The sequence below is a fragment of the Bombina bombina genome, chromosome 1, assembly GCF_027579735.1.
Source record: "Bombina bombina isolate aBomBom1 chromosome 1, aBomBom1.pri, whole genome shotgun sequence".
NCBI lineage: Eukaryota > Metazoa > Chordata > Amphibia > Anura > Bombinatoridae > Bombina > Bombina bombina.
In genome coordinates, this window is record NC_069499.1 from 1,328,590,205 (window position 1) to 1,328,613,467 (window position 23,263).

Genomic DNA, 23,263 nt, shown 5'->3' on the forward strand with positions numbered 1-23,263 from the left:
AGTCAACTACAATCTCACAGCTCTGCTGTGAATGATTACCTCCCTCAAAACAAGTTTTGAAGACCCCTGAGTTCTGTAGAGATGAACCGGATCATGCAGGAAATACAATGAGCTTCTGACTGAATTTTTTGACCTCCCCCTCACACACAACAGTGAGAGAGATCAGTAAACTGTCATAAATTAAATAAATCAACTGCCAAGTGGAAAAAATAATGCCCAAAACATTTTATTCACCCAGTACCTCAGAAAATGAAACGATTTTACATGCCAGCAAAAAACGTTTAACATAAATTAAGTGTTATTAAAGAGCCTGTTGCCAGTCCCTGCAAATTAGGCTAAAGTCTTATGCACACAGTATAATTCCAGTGAAGTGCCATTCCCCAGAATACTGAAGTGTAAAATATACATACATGACAGCCTGATACCAGTTGCTGCTACTGCATTTAAGGCTGAGTTTACATTATATCGGTATGGCAGAATTTTCTCATCAATTCCATTGTCAGAAAATAATAAGCTGCTACATACCTCTTTGCAGATTAATCTGCCCGCTGTCCCCTGATCTGAAGTTTACCTCTCCTCAGATGGCCGAGAAACAGCAATATGATCTTAACAACGCCGGCTAAAAATCGTAGTAAAAACTCAGGTAGATTCTTCTTCAAATTCTACCAGAGAAGGAATAACACACTCCGGTGCTATTATAAAATAACAAACTTTTGATTGAAGGTATAAAACTAAATATAATCACCATAGTCCTCTCACACATCCTATCTAGTCGTTGGGTTCAAGAGAATGACTGGTAATGGCAGTTAGGGGAGGAGCTATATAGCAGCTCTGCTGGGTGAATCCTCTTGCACTTCCTGTTGGGGAGGAGTTAATATCCCATAAGTAATGGATGATCCGTGGACTGGATACACTTAACAAGAGAAAAGGAGGAGACTGCAGGATGCCAAAAAAGGTAGGACGTTCCATGCTGTCCTAAGGGTGTTAAAGCCCAGCACTATTAGGATGGAATAGAACATCCTAATGGCTTGAAGAGGTTAGGTTAAACATCTGGGCGTGTCACAGTGGTAAACAAAGTTCAAGGTATCAAACAATATAACTAAATGTGGGTGCACTCAACATCAAGTTACATTCCATTAAGTACTCCATCTGCTAGGGTGGTCTTAAAACTTTGTAAATAGATCCTTCATTAAAAAACGCTCACTGGTCTTTAGCCAATAAACCTTCAGTTTAATGAAATAAACAAACAAATGGTGTACACTTATGTCCAATTAACCAATAAAAACAAAGATAGCACAAATGTAAACAAAATCCAATAAATTCCCATTAAGTAAGGGCATACCTGTTGGTTAGTCTATATAACAAAATAATTTACAATCCACAAAGACATGACACTCGCTGCCCGGTACTGAATCCTCCATATCCCCATGGTAAATTGTCAGTGATATTACAAGTGTGAATTAGATCCATAACAGTAAACCACACGCTAACAGACCAAAGTGTAGGACAAGTCAACTGCCTGCACCAATAGGCAGTCTGCAGGCATAACAGCCTTTTATGCGTGTCCATCATATTAAACAATTAAAGGGACATTGAACCCAAATTTTTTCTTTCGCGATTCAGATAGAATTTTAAACAACTTTCTAATTTACTCCTATTATCAATTTTCTTTGTTCTCTTGCTTTTTTTATTTGAAAAAGAAGGCATCTAAGCTATTTTTTGGTTCAGAACCATGGAAAGCACTTGTTTATTGGTAGGTGACTTTACCCACCAATCAGCAAGAACAACACAGTGTGTTCACCAAAAATGGGCCGGAATCTAAACTTACATGCTTGCATTTCAAATAAAGATACCAAGCGAATGAAAAGAATTTGATAATAGGAGTAAATTAGAAAGTTGCTTACAATTGCATGCTCTATCTGAATCACGATAGAAAAAATTTGGGTTCAGTGTCCCTTTCAAGGTCATGCAACCCAACATTTTTATTTTGTGTCTCAGAGCATATGGTTTTAAACAGCTTTCCAATTTACTTCTATTATCAAATTTGCTTCATTCTCTTGGTATCCTTTGGTGTAGCAGCAATGCCCTCCTGGGAGCTAGCTGAACAAATCAGGTGAGCCAATGACAAGAAGCATATCTGAGCCATAACTAATCAGTAGCTAGTCCCCAGTAGTGCACTGCTGTTCCTACACCTACCTAGGTATGCTTTAAAAAAACTTTAAAAAAAAAAATTCCCAGTTAGGCATTGCTGCTTCTTCAGCAAATAATCAAATTTGATGATAGAAATAAATTGGAAAGTTGGTTTAAAATTTTGTGATCTGACTGAATCATGAAAAAAACATTTTGTAATTCATGTCCCTCACACTAGTCAGGAATTTCCAAATAATTTACATACTACAAAAAGCATGTCACTGGTGACTCCAAAACACCACACCTAGCATAGGAATCAGATTTACATTCTTACCTTTACAATAAATATTTAACAAAAGGGTGAATTGTCCTTCCCTACAAAATCAGAATCCTGCTTCCACAGAAGATAACCCTATTTAAATTTAAGACTGGTGCAAAAAAAAAAAAAAAAAAAAAAAAAAATAATAATTCAAACTACAAAATAGTATTCAAATTAAACTAGTGTCAGCCCTCCCCCCCCAAAAAAAAAAAATATTATAGGCTATCCTATTAAATGGTAATAATAATAATAACAATAATAATATTATATTATATATGGTCTAATGTGTTTAAACAGGTCATTTCAATACTACTAAGACATTAATTAAATGTGGTCAACAAATAAAGGTGCTTCAATAAAGTATTAGTGTAAGGGTGTTCACATTTATTTAACCATATTATTTTAGTTTATTATTTTTATTTCCCTTAACCTAAAAGATTTCAGTTTGTTTTTCAATTGAGTTGCACAGTTTATAGGTCACATTAAAGGTGGAAAAAGTTCTGAAATGATTTCTTTGTCTAATTTTTTTACATCACAGAAACCTGACATTTTAACAGGGGTGTGTGTAGACTTTTTATATCCACTGTATGTGTGTGTGTATGTATGTATATATATATATTACATACAAACATACATATATTGTGCACCTCCATTTCTTTAGTTACATCAGTCTGAAACAGCTGTATGAGAGGGAAGTCTCACCATATGTGTAACCCACATCCCCTCCAGACGGATGAAGTTAAGTCAGTCGATTTAAAGTATTAAAGGGCTATTGTAGTTGAAAAATGTCATGCTCTAATTCATTTGAGCATGTCATTTTAAGACTAGTGAACCTTTAAAGGGATGTTACACATTTTATCATTTAATATTACCATCTCAAAGTGTTTATGTATTCTGCAATATATTTTCATTACTTATTTTGTCCCCTTTTTCTGCAATTCCATTCTGAAATTGTGAGCTTTCTTGTTAGAAATAGAAGTACAGAACACTGTTCTATCCCACACAACCATTGGTTGCGCACTCTAGTGACTTGTTTATAAATGTCCCTAATTGGGCAAAGCAGAGAAAGTAACTTAAGTTACAACATGGCAGCTCCGATTGATTTATAGATACTAAAACTTTACACTTATTTTGTCAATATTTAAACATGAAATAAATTAATATACATGTTATTCTCAGACTAATCTTTTCTTTGACTGCATCATTCTATCTAGCATGTATTTAGTGTTAAAAGTCCCCTTAATCCTTTGTGCTGTTGACCACATTTAATTAATGGCTTAGTAGTATTGAAATGACCTGTTTAAACACATTAGACCATATATAATATTATTATTGTTATTATTATTATTATTATTACCATTTAATAGGATAGCCTATAATATTTTATTTTTTTTGGGGGGGGAGGGCTGACACTAGTTTAAATTGAATACTATTTTGTAGTTTGAATTATTTTTTTTATTATTTTTTTGCACCAGTCTTAAATTTAAATAGGCTTATCTTCTGTGGAAGCAGGATTCTGATTTTGTAGGGAAGGACAATTCACCCTTTTGTTAAATATTTATTGTAAAGGTAAGAATGTAAATCTGATTCCTATGCTAGGTGTGGTGTTTTGGAGTCACATACACACATTATATATATATATATATATATATATATATATATATATATACACACACACACACACACACACACACACAATGTGAACAAACAACAAGCAAACTGTCAGTGATCCTGTTACCAGCAGGAAGTGGAACTGCCGAGCACTGAGCGCCTCCGATCCCGGGACTCCCATAGGGTAAAGGTAAAAGCTTACATCCAGCCTCTCTTAGCAAAATACCTTGCGTTGTCCCAACGGACGCCACCGCAGCTGTATGTGACACGGGATTGCTTCATAAGCCGGAAAGTTACCTCCATAGCCTCTCAGGGGAATTATTCTCGTTGTGCTTTCCACTACCTCTTTGATTGTTGGCACCCGCACAGGACCTGCCTCTTTCTCCTGCACCGGACAATCAGTGCCGCCTCAGTGTGCACCTCCTCCGATAACATGTGATAAATGGAACAGTGCTTCTCGATTATTGTGGACTCAAAAAGGTGCTCAGCTCAATAGGGAAAGTCCATGTGCAGATAATTAAAGTAAAGCCAGCACTGCAACTGCTTGATAAAAAGTCCAAATTTATTGTATATTCCATAAAAAAAAAAGAGAACAAAAGTTAATGCAAAAAGCTTTTAAGGAAAAAGCTCGTCTAACATGTTTCGGCCGTAGCCTTAATCATAGACATAATTAAAACATATGTGCAATTAAAATATATATCCTTGGCTTGATGCTCATTGGATACGATTTGATCAATTAAACATCATGGGAGTTAACCCACTGAAGGTAATGTTAACCCCTGAGTAAGCTCCATGACAAACTGTTAGTTACTTTCATTATTTTAACAATTACTTCAGGTTTGATGGAAATTATTTCCTTCAAACAAGAGGTACTGCGATGGGGGCAAAATTGGCCCCCTCATTCGTAAACCTCACAATGGGCTGGTGGGAGCTCAACACCATATATGGAGATCAAAACCATTTTGCCAGTAAAATAAAGTCATACTACAGATATATAGATGATTTGATATTAATTTGGATGGGCAGTGAGATTGAGGCCTGTGACTTTGTGAATTATCTTAATCACAACATAACAGAATTTATGCTTACCTGATAAATTACTTTCTCCAACGGTGTGTCCGGTCCACGGCGTCATCCTTACTTGTGGGATATTCTCTTCCCCAACAGGAAATGGCAAAGAGTCCCAGCAAAGCTGGTCACATGATCCCTCCTAGGCTCCGCCCACCCCAGTCATTCGACCGACAGGAGGAACCATATGATACCGTGGTGACTGTAGTTAGAGAAAATAATTCATCAGACCTGATTAAAAAACCAGGGCGGGCCGTGGACCGGACACACAGTTGGAGAAAGTAATTTATCAGGTAAGCATAAATTCTGTTTTCTCCAACATTGGTGTGTCCGGTCCACGGCGTCATCCTTACTTGTGGGAACCAATACCAAAGCTTTAGGACACGGATGAAGGGAGGGAGCAAATCAGGTCACCTAAACGGAAGGCACCACAGTTGGCAAAACCTTTCTCCCAAAAATAGCCTCCGAAGAAGCAAAAGTATCAAATTTGTAAAATTTGGCAAAAGTGTGCAGTGAAAACCAAGTCGCTGCCTTACATATCTGGTCAACAGAAGCCTCGTTCTTGAAGGCCCATGTGGAAGCCACAGCCCTAGTGGAGTGAGCTGTGATTCTTTCAGGAGGCTGCCGTCCGGCAGTCTCATAAGCCAATCGGATAATGCTTTTAAGCCAAAAGGAAAGAGAGGTAGAAGTCGCTTTTTGACCTCTCCTTTTACCAGAATAAACAACAAACAAGGAAGATGTTTGTCTGAAATCTTTAGTGGCCTCTAAATAGAATTTTAGAGCACGGACTACGTCCAAATTGTGTAACAAACGTTCCTTCTTTGAAACTGGATTCGGACACAAAGAAGGTACAACTATCTCCTGGTTAATATTTTTGTTGGAAACAACTTTCGGAAGAAAACAAGGCTTAGTACGCAAAACCACCTTATCTGCATGGAACACCAGATAGGGCGGAGAACACTGCAGAGCAGATAACTCTGAAACTCTTCTAGCAGAAGAAATTGCAACCAAAAACAAAACTTTCCAAGATAATAACTTAATATCTACGGAATGTAAGGGTTCAAACGGAACCCCTTGAAGAACTGAAAGAACTAGATTTAGACTCCAGGGAGGAGTCAAAGGTCTGTAAACAGGCTTGATCCTAACCAGAGCCTGAACAAATGCTTGAACATCTGGCACAGCTGCCAGTCTTTTGTGAAGTAAAACAGATAAAGCAGAGATCTGTCCCTTCAGAGAACTTGCAGATAATCCTTTCTCCAAACCTTCTTGTAGAAAGGATAGAATCTTAGGAATTTTTATCTTGTTCCATGGGAATCCTTTAGATTCACACCAACAGATATATTTTTTCCATATTTTATGGTAAATTTTTCTAGTTACAGGCTTTCTAGCCTGAATCAGAGTATCTATTACAGAATCTGAAAACCCACGCTTTGATAAAATCAAGCGTTCAATCTCCAAGCCGTCAGTTGGAGGGAAACCAGATTCGGATGTTCGAATGGACCCTGAACAAGAAGGTCCTGTCTCAAAGGTAGCTTCCATGGTGGAGCCGATGACATATTCACCAGGTCTGCATACCAAGTCCTGCGTGGCCACGCAGGAGCTATAAAGATCACCGAGGCCCTCTCCTGATTGATCCTGGCTACCAGCCTGGGGATGAGAGGAAACGGTGGGAATACATAAGCTAGGTTGAAGGTCCAAGGTGCTACTAGTGCATCTACTAGAGTCGCCTTGGGATCCCTGGATCTGGACCCGTAGCAAGGAACCTTGAAGTTCTGACGAGATGCCATCAGATCGATGTCTGGAATGCCCCATAATTGAGTTATTTGGGCAAAGATTTCCGGATGGAGTTCCCACTCCCCCGGATGGAATGTCTGACGACTCAGAAAATCCGCTTCCCAATTTTCCACTCCTGGGATGTGGATCGCAGACAAGTGGCAGGATCATTGAATTATCTTGGTCACTTCTTTCATCGCCAGGGAAGTCCTTGTTCCCCCCTGATGATTGATATATGCAACGGTCGTCATGTTGTCTGACTGAAACCTTATGAATTTGGCCTTTGCTAGTTGAGGCCAAGCTCTGAGAGCATTGAATATCGCTCTCAGTTCCAGAATGTTTATCGGGAGAAGAGACTCTTCCCGAGACCATAGACCCTGAGCTTTCAGGGATTCCCAGACCGCGCCCCAGCCCACTAGGCTGGCGTCGGTCGTGACAATGACCCACTCTGGTCTGCGGAAGCTCATTCCCTGTGACAGATTGTCCAGGGTCAGCCACCAACGGAGTGAATCTCTGGTCTTTTGATCTACTTGAATCGTCGGAGACAAGTCTGTATAATCCCCATTCCACTGTCTGAGCATGCACAGTTGTAATGGTCTTAGATGAATTCGTGCAAAAGGAACTATGTCCATTGTTGCAACCATCAATCCTATTACTTCCATGCACTGCGCTATGGAAGGACGAGGAACAGAATGAAGTACTTGACAAGAGCTTAGAAGTTTTGATTTTCTGACCTCTGTCAGAAAAATCCTCATTTCTAAGGAATCTATTATTGTTCCCAAGAAGGGAACTCTTGTTGACAGGGACAGAGAACTTTTTTCTTTGTTCACCTTCCATCCGTGAGATCTGAAAAAGGCTAGGACGATGTCCGTATGAGCCTTTGCTTTTGACAGGGACGACGCTTGAATCAGGATGTCGTCCAAGTAAGGTACTACTGCAATGCCCCTTGGTCTTAGAACCGCTAGAAGGGACCCGAGTACCTTTGTGAAAATCCTTGGAGCAGTGGCTAATCCAAATGGAAGTGCCACAAACTGGTAATGCTTGTCCAGAAAAGCGAACCTTAGGAACTGATGATGTTCCTTGTGGATAGGAATATGTAGGTACGCATCCTTTAAAACCACGGTAGTCATAAATTGATTTTCCTGGATAGTAGGTAGGATCGTTCGAATAGTTTCCATTTTGAACGATGGTACCCTGAGAAATTTGTTTAGGATCTTTAGATCCAAAATTGGTCTGAATGTTCCCTCTTTTTTGGGAACTATGAACAGATTGGAATAAAATCCCATTCCTTGTTCTCTTATTGGAACTGGATGTATCACTCCCATCTTTAACAGGTCTTCTACACAATGTAAGAATGCCTGTCTCTTTATTTGGTTTGAAGATAATTGAGACCTGTTGAACCTTCCCCTTGGGGGTAGTTCCTTGAATTCCAGGAGATAACCTTGAGAAACTATTTCTAGCGCCCAAGGATCCTGAACATCTCTTGCCTGAGCAAAGAGAGAAAGTCTGCCCCCCACTAGATCCGGTCCCGGATCGGGGGCTATCCCTTCATGCTGTTTTGGTAGCAGTGGTAGGCTTCTTGGCCTGCTTACCCTTGTTCCAGCCTTGCATTGGTTTCCAGGCTGGTTTGGGTTGTGAAGTATTACCCTCTTGCTTAGAGGATACAGAATTAGAGACTGGTCCGTTTCTGCGAAAGGGACGAAAATTAGGCTTATTATTAGCCTTAAAAGACCTATCCTGTGGGAGGGCGTGGCCCTTTCCCCCAGTGATGTCTGAAATAATCTCTTTCAAATCAGGTACAAATAATGTTTTAACTTTTGAAAGGAATGTTAAGCAATTTTGTCTTGGAAGACACATCCGCTGACCAAGACTTTAGCCAAAGCACTCTGCGCGCCACAACAGCAAACCCTGAATTTTTCGCCGCTAATCTAGCTAATTGCAAAGCGGCATCTAAAACAAAAGAGTTAGCCAATTTAAGTGCTTGAACTCTGTCCATAACCTCCTCATACGAAGATTCTTTACTGAGCGATTTTTCTAGTTCCTCGAACCAGAAACACACTGCCGTAGTGACAGGAACAATGCATGAAATTGGTTGTAGAAGGTAACCTTGCTGTACAAAAATCTTTTTAAGCAAACCCTCTAATTTCTTATCCATAGGATCTTTGAAAGCACAACTATCTTCGATAGGAATAGTAGTGCGTTTGTTTAGAGTAGAAACCGCCCCCTCAACCTTGGGGACTGTCTGCCATAAGTCCTTTCTGGGGTCGACTATAGGAAATAATTTCTTAAATATAGGGGGGGGGGGAACAAAAGGTATGCCGGGCCTTTCCCACTCTTTATTTACTATGTCCGCCACCCGCTTGGGTATAGGAAAAGCGTCGGGGGGCACCGGAACCTCTAGGAACTTATCCATCTTACATAATTTCTCTGGAATGACCAAATTGTCACAATCATCCAGAGTAGATAACACCTCCTTAAGCAGTGCGCGGAGATGTTCTAATTTAAATTTAAATGTCACAACATCAGGTTCAGCTTGATGAGAAATTTTTCCTGAATCTGAAATTTCTCCATCAGACAAAACCTCCCTCATGGCCCCTTGAGATTGGTGTGAGGGTATGTCAGAACAGTTATCATCAGCGTCCTCTTGCTCTTCAGTGTTTAAAACAGAGCAATCGCGCTTTCTCTGATAAGTAGGCATTTTGGATAAAAGATTTGCTATGGAGTTATCCATTACAGCCGTTAATTGTTGCATGGTAATAAGTATTGGCGCACTAGATGTACTAGGGGCCTCCTGTGTGGGCATAACTGGTGTAGACACAGTAGGGGATGATGTAGTATCATGTTTACTCCCCTCATTTGAGGAATCATCTTAGGCAATATCATTATCTGTTGCAATACTGTCCTTACTTTGTTTGGACACTATGGCACAATTATCACATAAATTTAAATGGGGAGACACATTGGCTTTCATACATATAGAACATAGCTTATCTGATGGTACAGACATGTTAAACAGGCTTAAACTTGTCAACAAAGCACAAAAAACGTTTTAAAATAAAACCGTTACTGTCACTTTAAATTTCAAACTGAAAACACTTTATTACTGAATATGTGAAAAAGTATGAAGGAATTGTTCAAAATTCACCAAAATTTCACCACAGTGTCTTAAAGCATTAAAAGTATTGCACACCAAATTTCAGAGCTTTAACCCTTAAATTAACGGAACCGGAGCCGTTTTTACATTTAACCCCTATACAGTCCCAGAATGAGGCTCTGTCTATAACTAGAAAGGCCCCCATCTGAAAAAGGTGTCCAACACAGTGCCTGCCGTTTTTCTAAACGTTCCCCAAGATTATAATACCAATAATTAGTTAGAATCTGCATAATATGCCTAGTAAAGCAACTGTTTTAGCCCAGAAAAATGTCTACCAGTTTTTAAGCCCTTTTTGAAGCCCTTTATTCTTTTATGTTTAACTAAGAAAATGGCTTACTGGTCCCCATGAGGGGAAATGACAGCCTTCCAGCATTACATGGTCTTGTTAGAAATATGGCTAGTCATACCTTAAGCAGAAAAGACTGCTAACTGTTTCCCCCAACTGAAGTTACTTCATCTCAACAGTCCTGTGTGGAAACAGCAATCGATTTCAGTTACTGTCTGCTAAAATCATCTTCCTCTTACAAACAGAAATCTTCATCCTTTTCTGTTTCAGAGTAAATAGTACATACCAGCACTATTTTAAAATAACAAACACTTGATAGAAGAATAAAACTACATTTAAACACCAAAAAACTCTTAACCATCTCCGTGGAGATGTTGCCTGTGCAACGGCAAAGAGAATGACTGGGGTGGGCGGAGCCTAGGAGGGATCATGTGACCAGCTTTGCTGGGACTCTTTGCCATTTCCTGTTGGGGAAGAGAATATCCCACAAGTAAGGATGACGCCGTGGACCGGACACACCAATGTTGGAGAAATGGGGTTTAAAATTCCCCTTTGAGTTTAATAAATCGACCACATGTTATTTGGATCTCAAACTAACATCAAATATAGTAACCAAGAGTGTTGAAACCATAAATTACAGAAAACCTATTTTAGGCAATACATTATTACACGGGAAGAGCAGCCATCCAGCCAGTGTACAAAAATCAGTATAGCTAAGGGACAACTGATTAGAATAAAAAGGAATTGCTCAAATGATCTAGAATATAAGAAACACAGTGAGGACTTGGAAAAATAGACTTCTAGACAGGGGGTACAAAAAACACTGCTAGACAAACTAGAAAAGGAGGTAGATGACATGGACAGAGGAGGTGAACACTGAGGCGGCACTGATTATCCGGTGCAGGAGAAAGAGGCAGGTCCTGTGCGGGTGCCAACAATCAAAGAGGTAGTGGAGAGCCATGGAAAGCACAACAAGAGAATAATTCCCCTGAGAGGCTAAGGAGGTAACTTTCCGGCTTATGAAGCAATCCCGTGTCACATACAGCTGCGGTGGCGGCCATTGGGACAACGCAAGGTATTTTGCTAAGAGAGGCTGGATGTAAGCTTTTACCCTTACCCTAAGGGAGTCCCGGTATCGGAAGGCGCTCAGCAGTTCCACTTCCTGCTGGTAACAGATCACTGACAGTTTGCTTGTTGTTTGAGCAGGTTTTGAATCTTTGGTGTGTGTGTGTGTGTGTGTGTGTGTGTGTGTGTGTGTGTGTGTGTGTGTGTGTGTATGTATGTATGTATATGTGTGTATATATGTATATATACACACATACACATATACACACACACACCGTGGATATAAAAAGTCTACACACCCCTGTTAAAATGTTAGGTTTCTGTGATGTAAAAAAAATTATAGAAAGATAAATCATTTCAGAACTTTTTCCACCTTTAAAGGGACATTAAACCCAATTTTTTTCTTTCATGATTCAGATAGAGAATACCATTTTAAACAACTTTCTAATTTACTTATATAATCTAATTTGCTTCATTTTCTTGATATTCTTTTCTGAAAAGCATATCTAGATATGCTCAGTAGCTTCTGATTGGTGGCTGCACGTATTTGCCTCATGTGATTGGCTCACCAATGTGTATTGCCATTTCTTTAAAAAAAGATATCTAAAGAATGAAGCAAATTAGATAACAGAAGTAAATTGGGATGTTATTTAAAATTGTATTCTCTGACTCATGAAAGAAAAATTTGGGGTTTAATGTCCCTTTAATGTGACCTAAAAACTACACAATTCAATTAAAAAACAAACTGAAATCTTTAAGGTGGAGGGAAGTAAACAACAAAAAAACTAAAATAATGTGGTTACATAAGTGTGCACACCCTTTTATAACTGGGGATGAAGCTGTGTTCAGAATTAAGCAATCACATTCAAAACCATGTTAAATAAGAGTCATCACACACCTGCCATAATTTAAAGTGCCTCTGATTAACCATGAATAAAAGTTCAGCTGTTCTAGTAGGTCTTTCCTGACATTTTCTTAGTCGTGTCCTACACAAAAGCAGAGAGCTTCCAAAGCATCAGAGGGATCTCATTGTTAAAAGGTATCAGGAGAAGGGTACAAAAGAATTTTCAAGGCATTAGATATACCATGGAACACAGTTTAGACAGTCATCATCAAGTGGAGAACATATGGCACAACAGTTACATTACCAAGAACTGGATGTCCCTCCAAAATTGATGAAAAAAGACGAGAAGAAAACTGGTCTGGGAGGCTGCCAAGAGGCCTACAGCAACATTAAAGGAGCTGCAGGAATATCTGGCAAGTACTGGCTGTGTAGTACATGTGACAACAATCTCCTGTATTCTTCATATGTTTGGGCTTTGGGGTAGACAGCAAGACAGAAGCCTTTTCTTAGAAAGAAGAAAAACATCCCAAGCCCAGATAAATTGAGCAAAAACACATCTGAAGTCTCCCAAAAGCATGTGTTATGGTCTGATGAAACCAAGGTTGAACTTTTTGGCAATAATTCCAAAAGATATGTTTGGCGCAAAAACAACACTGCACATCACCAAAAGAACACCATAGCCACAGTGAAGCGTGGTGGCAGCATCATGCTTTGGGGCTGTTTTTCTTTAGCTGGAACTGGGGCCTTATTCAAATTAGAAGAGGGAATTATGAACAGTTCCAAATACAAGTCAATATCGGCACAAAACCTTCAGGCTTCTGCTAGAAAGCTGAACATGAAGAGGAACTTCATCTTTCAGTATGACAACGGCCTAAAGCATACATCCAAATCAACAAAGGAATGGCTTCACCAGAAGAAGATTAAAGTTTTGGGATGGCCCAGCCAGAGCCCAGACCTGAATCCAATCGAACATCTGTGGGGTGATCTGAAGAGGGCTGTGCACAGGAGATGCCCTTGCAATCTGACAGGATTGGGGTGTTTTTGCAAAGAAGAGTTGGCAAATCTTGCCAAGTCAAGATGTGCCATGCTGATTGACTCATACACACACATATATACATATATATATATATATATATATATATATATATATATATACACACACACACACACATACATATACATATATACACACAGGTAGCCCTCAGTTTACGCCGGGGTTAGGTTCCAGGAGGAATGGTTGTAAATCGAAACCGTTTTAAATTGAAACCCAGTTTATAATGTAAGTCAATGGGAAGTAAGGGAGTTAGGTTCCAGGCCCCTCTCAAAACTGACATAAGTAACACCTAATACTTTATTTTTTTAAAGCTTTGAAATGAAGACTTTAAATGCTGAACAGCATTATAAACCTAATAATAAAAAAAACGTTTTTTTACTTGCATTTTTCTGCAATCAGTTCTCTGCATTGTTAGCATGTTAGATAATATTGGGTCTGCACCTATTCTATACATTTGAATCTGCAGTGATTAATAAGCAGTTAGGCACCTTCACCTCAAGAAGCTGGACAGGAAGATAATAGGGAAGTGGCTGCTCAATAGCCAATGTCTGTTCTGTGTACACAGATCAATTTCAGACCTGTTAAGTTGCATAACTTTTCTGTAAAACAAGCAGACAGATCCACCTACTGGCTATTTTAATTACTGCACATGACTGAAAAAAAAAAAAAAAAAAAGGTTGTTATTCTGAAACGGCGCAAATTGAACCGGCGTAAACCGAGGGCCACCTGTATACCCATAAATACACATAATATTACAAAAAGCGGGTGACGTTTCGGGGTGATAAGCCCTGTCCTCAGACCTTACCAAAACAACCTGTGATACAAATATATATATATACACATTAACTAACTTACCCTCCACCAACACCAGCGACAAACCGGACATGAACACGGCGTCCTATTGCGGGTCCAGTGGTTGCCACGGAAACCGGAACTCGAGAATGGAAACAATACATTTACGAGTAAGCAGACTGTTGAAAAATGGGAGCTTATACAACAGACAAAAATGCCAATATTATCTATATGTGATATTATGCAAATGAAGGGGAACATGGTGATAGGGTATATAAACCCCACAACGCATTATTATAAGTTCCATTAAATATTCTCCCTAGAAGATACATAATAAAAGCGTAAGTACCAGACATCAATCGGTCACTACACAGTTGAATTACAAATAGTAATAAAACAAATGTCTATCATAGGTAGCTAAGAATTTAAGGGATACATTCATATTAGAGGAAACAGTGCCAATCCAAATTTACATTCAACCCTTTCGGAGCCAAGGTATTTAGAGTGAATATCCACTTAGACTTTTCTTGTAAAAGAAGTTTAACTCTGTCTCCCCCTCCTGTTAAATCTGGGGACATGATCAATGATGGCATACCTAAGATTAGCAACGGTATGGTCAGCAAGCACAAAATGTCTAGCGACCGGTTAGTCAGATTCCTTTTTAAGGATAGCCGATCTAATTGCAGCGCAATGGTAGGCCATACGGATGCGTAGGTTGTCACCTGTTTTTCCTAAATAAAATAAACCACAGGGACAATGTAGGAGATATACAATAAACTCTGTAGTACATGTCACCCTATGTTTAATAATGTACTTTTTGTGGTACTAAGACCATTACAAGTAGTGCAGCCCAGACACTTGCAACACCCCCACTTAGGGTGCTTCTTGTAGCTCTTTACCGGATCCACTTTCACCAAAGTATATTATTTTATATTATATTATATATTATATAATATTATATATTATATATTATATAAAATCTCACAGGTTGCTTTGGTAAGATCACCCCGAAACGTCACCCACCTTTTGTATTATTAAATACCTCATAAGTAAGACCCGGAGAGTGCATCCTTTATATCCTCACACATGTATTCTTTGAATGCACCGCGGGCAATATATTTGATTACAAGTGAGCGCAGAGCCCTTGGGTATGTGTGTGTATATATATATATATATATATATATATATATATATATATATATAATTAGCGTTGCAGAATCTGTTTGCGCTCTACAAATAACCAATAATAATTATATATATATATATATATATATATATATATATATATATATATATATATATATATATATATATGTGTAGCAGTGTTAGTCCAGAGATTTAGATATCAAAATAACAAGAGTATTGCATTGAGCAATGATACTTTTTTTATTGGACTAGCTATACATTTATAAGTTGACAAGCTTTCGGAAGAGTTCCTTCCTTTATCAAGTCTAAAGCAATAAAGCAGTATTGTTGTTATTTTGAGATAGATATACATACATACATACATACATACACACACCCCTTAAAATATGTGGCACAATAATTGGCAATTAGTCAATACTTTGTGCTACCTCCCATTCCCAAGATAACAGTGGAGTCTTCTCCTATAATGCCTGGTGAGGTTGGAGAATACATGGCAAGGGATCTGAGACCATTCCTCCATACAGAATCTCTCCAGATCCTTCAAATTTGAGGTTGACACTGGTGGACTCTCCTCTTCAGTACACCCCACAGGTTTACTATGGGATTCAAGTCAGGGGACTGGAATTGCCATGGCAGCACCTTGATTCTGTGGTCAGTAAACCATGTTTGTGTTGATTTTTATATGTTTTGGATCATTGTCCTGCTGGAAGAACCAACCACGGCCCATGTTAAGCTTTTTGGCAGAGAAAGTCAGGTGTTCATTTAGTATCTGTTGATATTTGATAGAGTCCATGATGCCATGTATCCTAACAATGTCCAGGTCCTCTGGCAGAAAAACAGCCCCAAAACATTAAAGAGCCACCACCATATTTAACTGTGGGCATAAGGTACCTATCCTTATGACTACCTCTCTGTGTGCACCAAACTCACCTCTGGTGTTTATTGCCAAAAAGCTCTTATGGTTTCATCTGACCATAGAACCCAATCCCATTTGAAGTTCTAGTAGAGTCTGGCAAACTGAAGATGCTTGAAGGGACAGTCAAGTCCAAAAAAAAAAACTTTTATGTTTCAAATAGGGCAGGCATGTCCAAAGTCCGGCCCGCGGGCCAATTGCGGCACGAGTACCGGACTGATATGGCCCCACAGATAATTTTACAAATATATATTATACGGCCCCCCAGTGAGTCCCCGACCACCGCTCGCTCAGTTAAGTCCCAAACTGCCTTGAGTAGTGTTATTTCTAGTGCACGGCAATCGGCCGTTATCCGTCCTCTGACGTCACACGCCACAGGAAGCTCAGCCGTATTGAGCGTACTGAGCCACAGGAGTACTCCTCCACCATCTTGCTGATCTCTACGGAGTTTTTTTTGTTAAATAATCCTGTCGAACAGTGATTCCTACAGGGTGATTCCTACAATGTAACCTCTTAAATAACTGTTGCTGCACTATAATTACTGCCATTATCGTAAACCTTGGCTTGTGAAGTGATTATGAATAACTTTTGCTGCACTACAATTACTGCCATTATCGTAACCTTGTGAAGTGAATAAGAACTGTCTTTAACGTAACCCTGTGAAGAGAACTTTCATATGCTTTAAGACAGTATTACGATATCAACATCTGACAAGCATTTAATTCCATTGTAAACATAAACATACATAAAATAGTTCATTTGCATTTATTTTAAAATGGTTCAAAGAATGTCAGGCAAAATGGTCGGCCCTCGCACATGTTCACTTCATGAAATCTGGCACTCTTCCAAAAAAGTTTGGACACCCCTGAAATAGGGCATGCAATTTTAAACATCTTTCCAATTTACTTTTATCACCAATTTTGCTTTATTCTCTTGGTATTCTTAGTTGAAAGCTAAACCTAGGAAGGGTCATATGATCATTTCTAAGCCCTTGAAGGCCGCCTCTTGTCACATGCTTTGTTATTTGCTTTTTACAACAGTGGAGAGCTAGTTCATGTAGGCCATATAGATAACATTGTGATCACGCCCATGGCTTGTGGCAAACACTGCACTTATTGGCTAAAATGAAAGTCAATAGATAATAAATAAAATGTCATGTGATCCGGGGGTTTGTCAGAAGATGCTTAGTTACAAGCTAATCACAAAAGGTAAAAAGTTTATTATAACTGTGTTGGTTATGCAAAGTTGGGTAATGAGTAATAAAGGGATTATTTATCTTTTTAAACAACAAGAATTCTGGTGTTGACTGTACCTTCCAGGGGTTTTTTTGGATGAGAGTAGAGGGTTTTTCTAAAACCCTTCAAAACAACTTGTGGTGATGTAGGTGACATCGGATTGTAGTGTTGGAGACTTTCTGAACCAAATACGCAACTAACTTCTGCAATTCTCCAGCTGTGATCCTGGGAGATATTTTGGCCACTCAAACCACCCTCTTCACAGTGCGTTGAGACAATATAAAAACAAAACCTCTTCCAGGTGGATTCATAACATTTCCAGTTGACTGAAACTTCTTAATTATTGCCCTGATGGTGAAAATGGGAATTTTCAATGCTTTTGCTATTTTCTTATAACCACTTCCCATTTTGTGAAGCTCAACACCCTTTTGACGCAGATAACAGCTATATTCCTTGGACTTACCCATTGTGATGAATGACTAAGAGAATTTGGCTCATGTGTTACCTCATATTTATACCCCTGTGAAACAGGAAGTCATGGTCATTACAAAAATATAAAAACATTGATGTAGCAAAAAATGATCAATGCAGGTAGGGTGCCCCCCATAGAGCGCTATGAAACAGCTGATGCGTTTTGGTTGGGGCCGTACTCCTAATTAATCCGTCTAAATATTGAGGAATAAACCTGTTTCTACCTGAGAAACAAATGCTCAAGTATGTGCACCACCAGAAAATATAATAAACATTTGGTTGATCCAGAACCAAACTCTCTTTTTGTATTTTAAAACACCACCCGACTGGCAAAATTTTCTGCAGAGAAAACTGCTACTATTCTATCAAATTTATTTAGTATGACTATATGGCAACTTTAGGAGTTCCTATGTAACTTTATTCATATTTTCTCTTTATCCCAATCAACAACTAGCACAAATTGAGCTAAAAGGTTTATTGCAGCAAGTATTAAATAAGTATCTAATGTATATTTTTAATGTGTTTTCTAAGATGTACGCCTGCAAAGATTATTGAGATACATGGTCATGTGAAATATTATCTATTGCTCCTAACAGAGCGTTGTGTTTCACTTTCTGATTTGCAACAACCATTCTATAATAATTTAAAAAAAACACACTTAAAGTGAATGTCAATTTTGATGCTAAAGTGCCCGGTTTTTAAAAATTTGATTAAAAACAGGGGCACTTTAATTCATCAAAATTTACATTTCACACGTGCTGAGAGAAAAAGAAAAAAAAAAAGCTTACCTTGCATCCTCTGCCCGTCGCAAAGCCTCTTCCTGCGTCTAAAATGAAGAATCCGGCTTCCTCCAAACACGGCGTTGAATCAGACACCGATTCCCCCAAGGGGGAGGAGCCGTAATTGGAGGATGACCTATCCATCATTTCTGACGTCAGAAATGGCTTGCAACGACCGGAGGAAGCTGGAGCTGCTGTGAAGATTAAAAGGTAAGTTTTTTTTTCTCTCTCAACAGGAGTGAAATGTAAATTTTGATGAATTAAAGTGCCCCTTTTTTTAACCGAATTTTTAAAAACCGGGCACTTTAGCATCAAAATTGACATTCACTTTAAAGGGCCATAATACCCAAATGTTGAAACACTTGAAAGTGATGCAGTACAGCTGTAAAAAGCTGACTAGAAAATATCACCTGAACATATCTATGTAGAAAAAGAAAGATATTTTACCTCAAAAGTTTCTCAGTAGCCACATCCCATTGTAAAGGACTTCTAAGCAACAAATTAGTATGTCTGTCCTGGGACAGCGGAAGGAGCGAGCTTACGTGCACACTCATCTTATTTCCCTAATCAGTGTAAGGAAGTTTACAATGAAATCTCATGAGATCACAGTAAAAGAGTTCATGATCTCAGCCCTGCTGATGCTGATTGGCTGCTGTTCATTTCTTTTATTTTTGTTTTACCTGCAGCTGGAGAGCAGCTGAGTATAACTTTTTTACACAGAACTTACTCTGCTGAGCTGAGGAGATTGTGAGGTAAAATATCTTCCTTTTTTACATAGAGATGCTCAGGTGATATTTTCCTGTCAGCTTTTTACAGTTATACTGCATCAGTTTCAAGTGATTTAGCATATGAGTATTATGTCCCTTTAATACTACTTCCCCCTCCCCCCCACTTACTATAACTTAAAGGGACACTGAACCCACATGTTTTCTTTCATGATTCAGATAAAGCATGCAATTTTAAGCAAACTTCTCATTTATTCCTATTATCAATTTCTTTGTTATCTTGCTATCTTTATTTGAAAAAGGCATCTCAGCTATTTTTTGGTTCAGACCCTGGACAGCACTTGCTTATTGGTGGGTGAATTTATCCACCAATCAGCAAGAACAACCCAGGTTGTTAACCAAAAATGGTCAGGCATCTAAACTTACATTTCAAATAAAGATACCAAGAGAATGAAGAACATTTTATAATACTAGTAAATTAGAAAGTTAATTAAAATTGCATGCTCTATCTGAATCACGAAAGAAAAATTTTGGGTTCAGTGTCCCTTTAACTCTGAAAACTGACAATATCCTAAAGACCAGTGATGGCGAACATTGACGCTCCAGATGTTCCAGAACTACATTTCCCATGATGTTTGACTGGACTGCAGAGTGCCTAAGCATCATGGGAAATGTAGTTCTGAAACATCTGGAGTGCCAAGGTTCGCCATCACTGCTATAGACTTTAGAAAACATATCAAATGGCACCCTACACCAGGGCTTAAATTTCCAAGGCATCCAAGTGCCACTGGCACTCTAAAAACTGGGCAGGATTCCTACCTTTTGGGGTCCTTCAACCCCACACATTGCCCCCTGACACTGATGACCAAGAGCAGCCTGCTGCCCAATAGATTTTATAAGTGGCTGGGCAGACTGCCTTGTTCTTCTAAAAAAGCAATGTTCAGAAGAAAACAGTGTCATGCTCAGGGAAACAGGGCTCTGTAAGAGAAGGCAGCGCTGTGTACAAGAAAATAGCACTGTGTATGGGGGAGTAGTCTTCTATAACAGCAGCAGGTGTCCAGACTAATTCACTGATTAATAGCTTTATCTGTAGGTCCTAAGATACAGTAAAAATAGTTTAAGACTTTTTTTTTTTTTTTTAAAGGGACATTGGACACTATTTTTTTTCTTTGCATAAATGTTTTGTAAATGATCCATTTATATGTCCCATCCATTTAACATCATTGTGCTGATTTTCAGGACCCTAATCCCCAAAGTATCAGATGTAGACCTAATTCTACTGCTTCTGATTGTATAATCTGTCTTTCCATATGCAGGGAAGGTGGGGGGGGGGGAGAAGAAGTGTCTGCTCTTCCTGCTTTTCCAGACCCTTTCATTTGGGTGTTCCAGCCTAACCTCATCAACACTGCTAAACTAGAAGCTTCTAAGCAAGTTTTTAAACTTTGTATACTGGATTTTTACATCAGTATCTGAATCTTCTTTATAGTAGTGTCTATTACATGCAGTTATATGAAAACTGGTGTACACTGTCACATTAATAATTACGCTAATATTTTCTTTATGTCTGTTAAATATTTTCAAAATGTTGTTAATTTATATTTTTCTAAGGTGTGAAAAAATAAGAGGAAAAAACCATCATCTTTCTGGTTCATAAACAGGGGTCAACAAATCTGTGCAAGTGAAACACACTAAGATCTAGATTTTCACAGATCTTAGTGAATATCACTTGCAGAAGAAGATATCGGTCGAGCCGAATACTACAAGCAGCCTTTTATTCGCATTCGGCATGAACGAAACTAATAAATGTATGGAGAATAACAAAACAAACAAAAAACAAAAAAAGGGGATATATAGATATCTCAGCCACACAACCTGTCAATACACCAGCCGGGATCTTAGCCACACAACCTGTCAATACACCAGCCGGGATCTTAGCCACACAACCTGTCAATACACCAGCCGGGATCTTAGCCACACAACCTGTCAATACACCAGCCGGGATCTTAGCCACACAACCTGTCAATACACCAGCCGGGATCTTAGCCACACAACCTGTCAATACACCAGCCGGGATCTTAGCCACACAACCTGTCAATACACCAGCCGGGATCTTAGCCACACAACCTGTCAATACACCAGCCGGGATCTTAGCCACACAACCTGTCAATACACCAGCCGGGATCTTAGCCACACAACCTGTCAATACACCAGCCGGGATCTTAGCCACACAACCTGTCAATACACCAGCCGGGATCTTAGCCACACAACCTGTCAATACACCAGCCGGGATCTTAGCCACACAACCTGTCATTACACCAGCCGGGATCTTAGCCACACAACCTGTCATTACACCAGCCCGGATCTTAGCCACACAACCTGTCATTACACCAGCCCGGATCTTAGCCACACAACCTGTCATTACACCAGCCCGGATCTTAGCCACACAACCTGTCATTACACCAGCCCGGATCTTAGCCACACAACCTGTCATTACACCAGCCCGGATCTTAGCCACACAACCTGTCACCCCAGCCCAGGGTTCAGTCACACAACCTATTACACCAGCCCGGATCTTAGCCACACAACCTGTCACCCCAGCCCAGGGTTCAGTCACACAACCTATTACACCAGCCCGGATCTTAGCCACACAACCTGTCACCCCAGCCCAGGGTTCAGTCACACAACCTATTACACCAGCCCGGATCTTAGCCACACAACCTGTCACGGTGTCACCCCGGCCCAGGGTTCAGCCACACAACCTATTATACCAGCCCGGATCTTAGCCACACAACCTATTATACCAGCCCGGATCTTAGCCACACAACCTATTATACCAGCCCGGATCTTAGCCACACAACCTATTATACCAGCCCAGATCTTAGCCACACAACCTATCATTCAAGCCCAGTGCTCAGCTCCACAGCCCTTCACTCCAGCCAGCCTAGTACTCAGCTTCACCACCCAGCCATAACACCAGAAGTTTCACGTCTTGTCACACTGGCCCGTAGCCGTTTCACAAACTGCCACACTTGTCCAGTCTCCCCTTCACTGTGCTTGTTACCCCAATCAGCCACTGCTCATAGTTACCAGTCTCTCCTTGTTACACTGGCTGAGTAATCAAGCACCCTCCACATAACATTTTCCATCTCTCGTCTCCCTATTTTCTTAACACGTCTCTCACCTTGGCTTTCCTCACTGGTTCTCTCTTGCCCTGCAACTGCAACCAGATCCGGCCCTGTTTATCGTTACACCTTTCGGCCGCCTCCAACGAGCCCAGCACTGTAAGAACAACGCGGAACAAGGACTGCACTCGGGCCTGGTTCTGCTCCAGCAGGGCACGCTGACCTAGGGGAGCAGTAAACTCGTCCACCACCATCTCTACCTCCCCAGCAGCTGCCATCCCCAGAACTTCCCCTCACAACAAACTCAACAGCAACTCTTAGGAAAACACTTTACGTCAAGTCGGCTGCCTGTTAAAGGGGCGGGACTTCAGTACGACGTCATGTGACAGATTAGATACAAAGTAGGGGGTGTATGCAACGAATCTGATTGGCTGAGAGACTTAATCCTATTGGATGCTAAATTAAATCATAAAAACGCGTCAAACGTCACCGGAGATGCACTTGCAGATGGAACGAGAATTTAATATTTTATATATATATATAGTTTTTTATTACATGCTTTGTAACTGATAATTCTGTTTATATTGCCCCCCCGAAACCTATGGCGGTGTGGTAGTGATGGTTACAGCGGCAGCCTGTGAACAATTGGTAATAGTGAAAAGTACACCCTTTTTTTAATTCAGATAGTGTGTATATTTGGAAAAAAAGGTAAAAAGAGACACTTGTAAATGTGGAGACTGTATATAAAAGGAATATATATGCAAAAACAAAATTCT

The 23,263-nt window shown here is 39.7% G+C and overlaps 1 protein-coding gene across 3 annotated transcripts in view; it reads right to left on the bottom strand.

Moving 5' to 3' along the window:
• N4BP1 (NEDD4 binding protein 1) overlaps positions 1-22,852 on the bottom strand; it is a 159,422-nt gene extending 136,570 nt beyond the window's left edge. For 2 of the 3 annotated variants that reach the window (XM_053702031.1, XM_053702048.1), the window contains exon 1: positions 22,547-22,852. In XM_053702031.1, the coding sequence (XP_053558006.1) occupies positions 22,547-22,765 (219 nt within the window). In that variant the 5' untranslated portion in view covers positions 22,766-22,852. The remainder of the gene's footprint in view (positions 1-22,546) is intronic. The other variant, XM_053702040.1, reaches the window with a different exon arrangement.
• Positions 22,853-23,263: the final 411 nt, after the last annotated feature.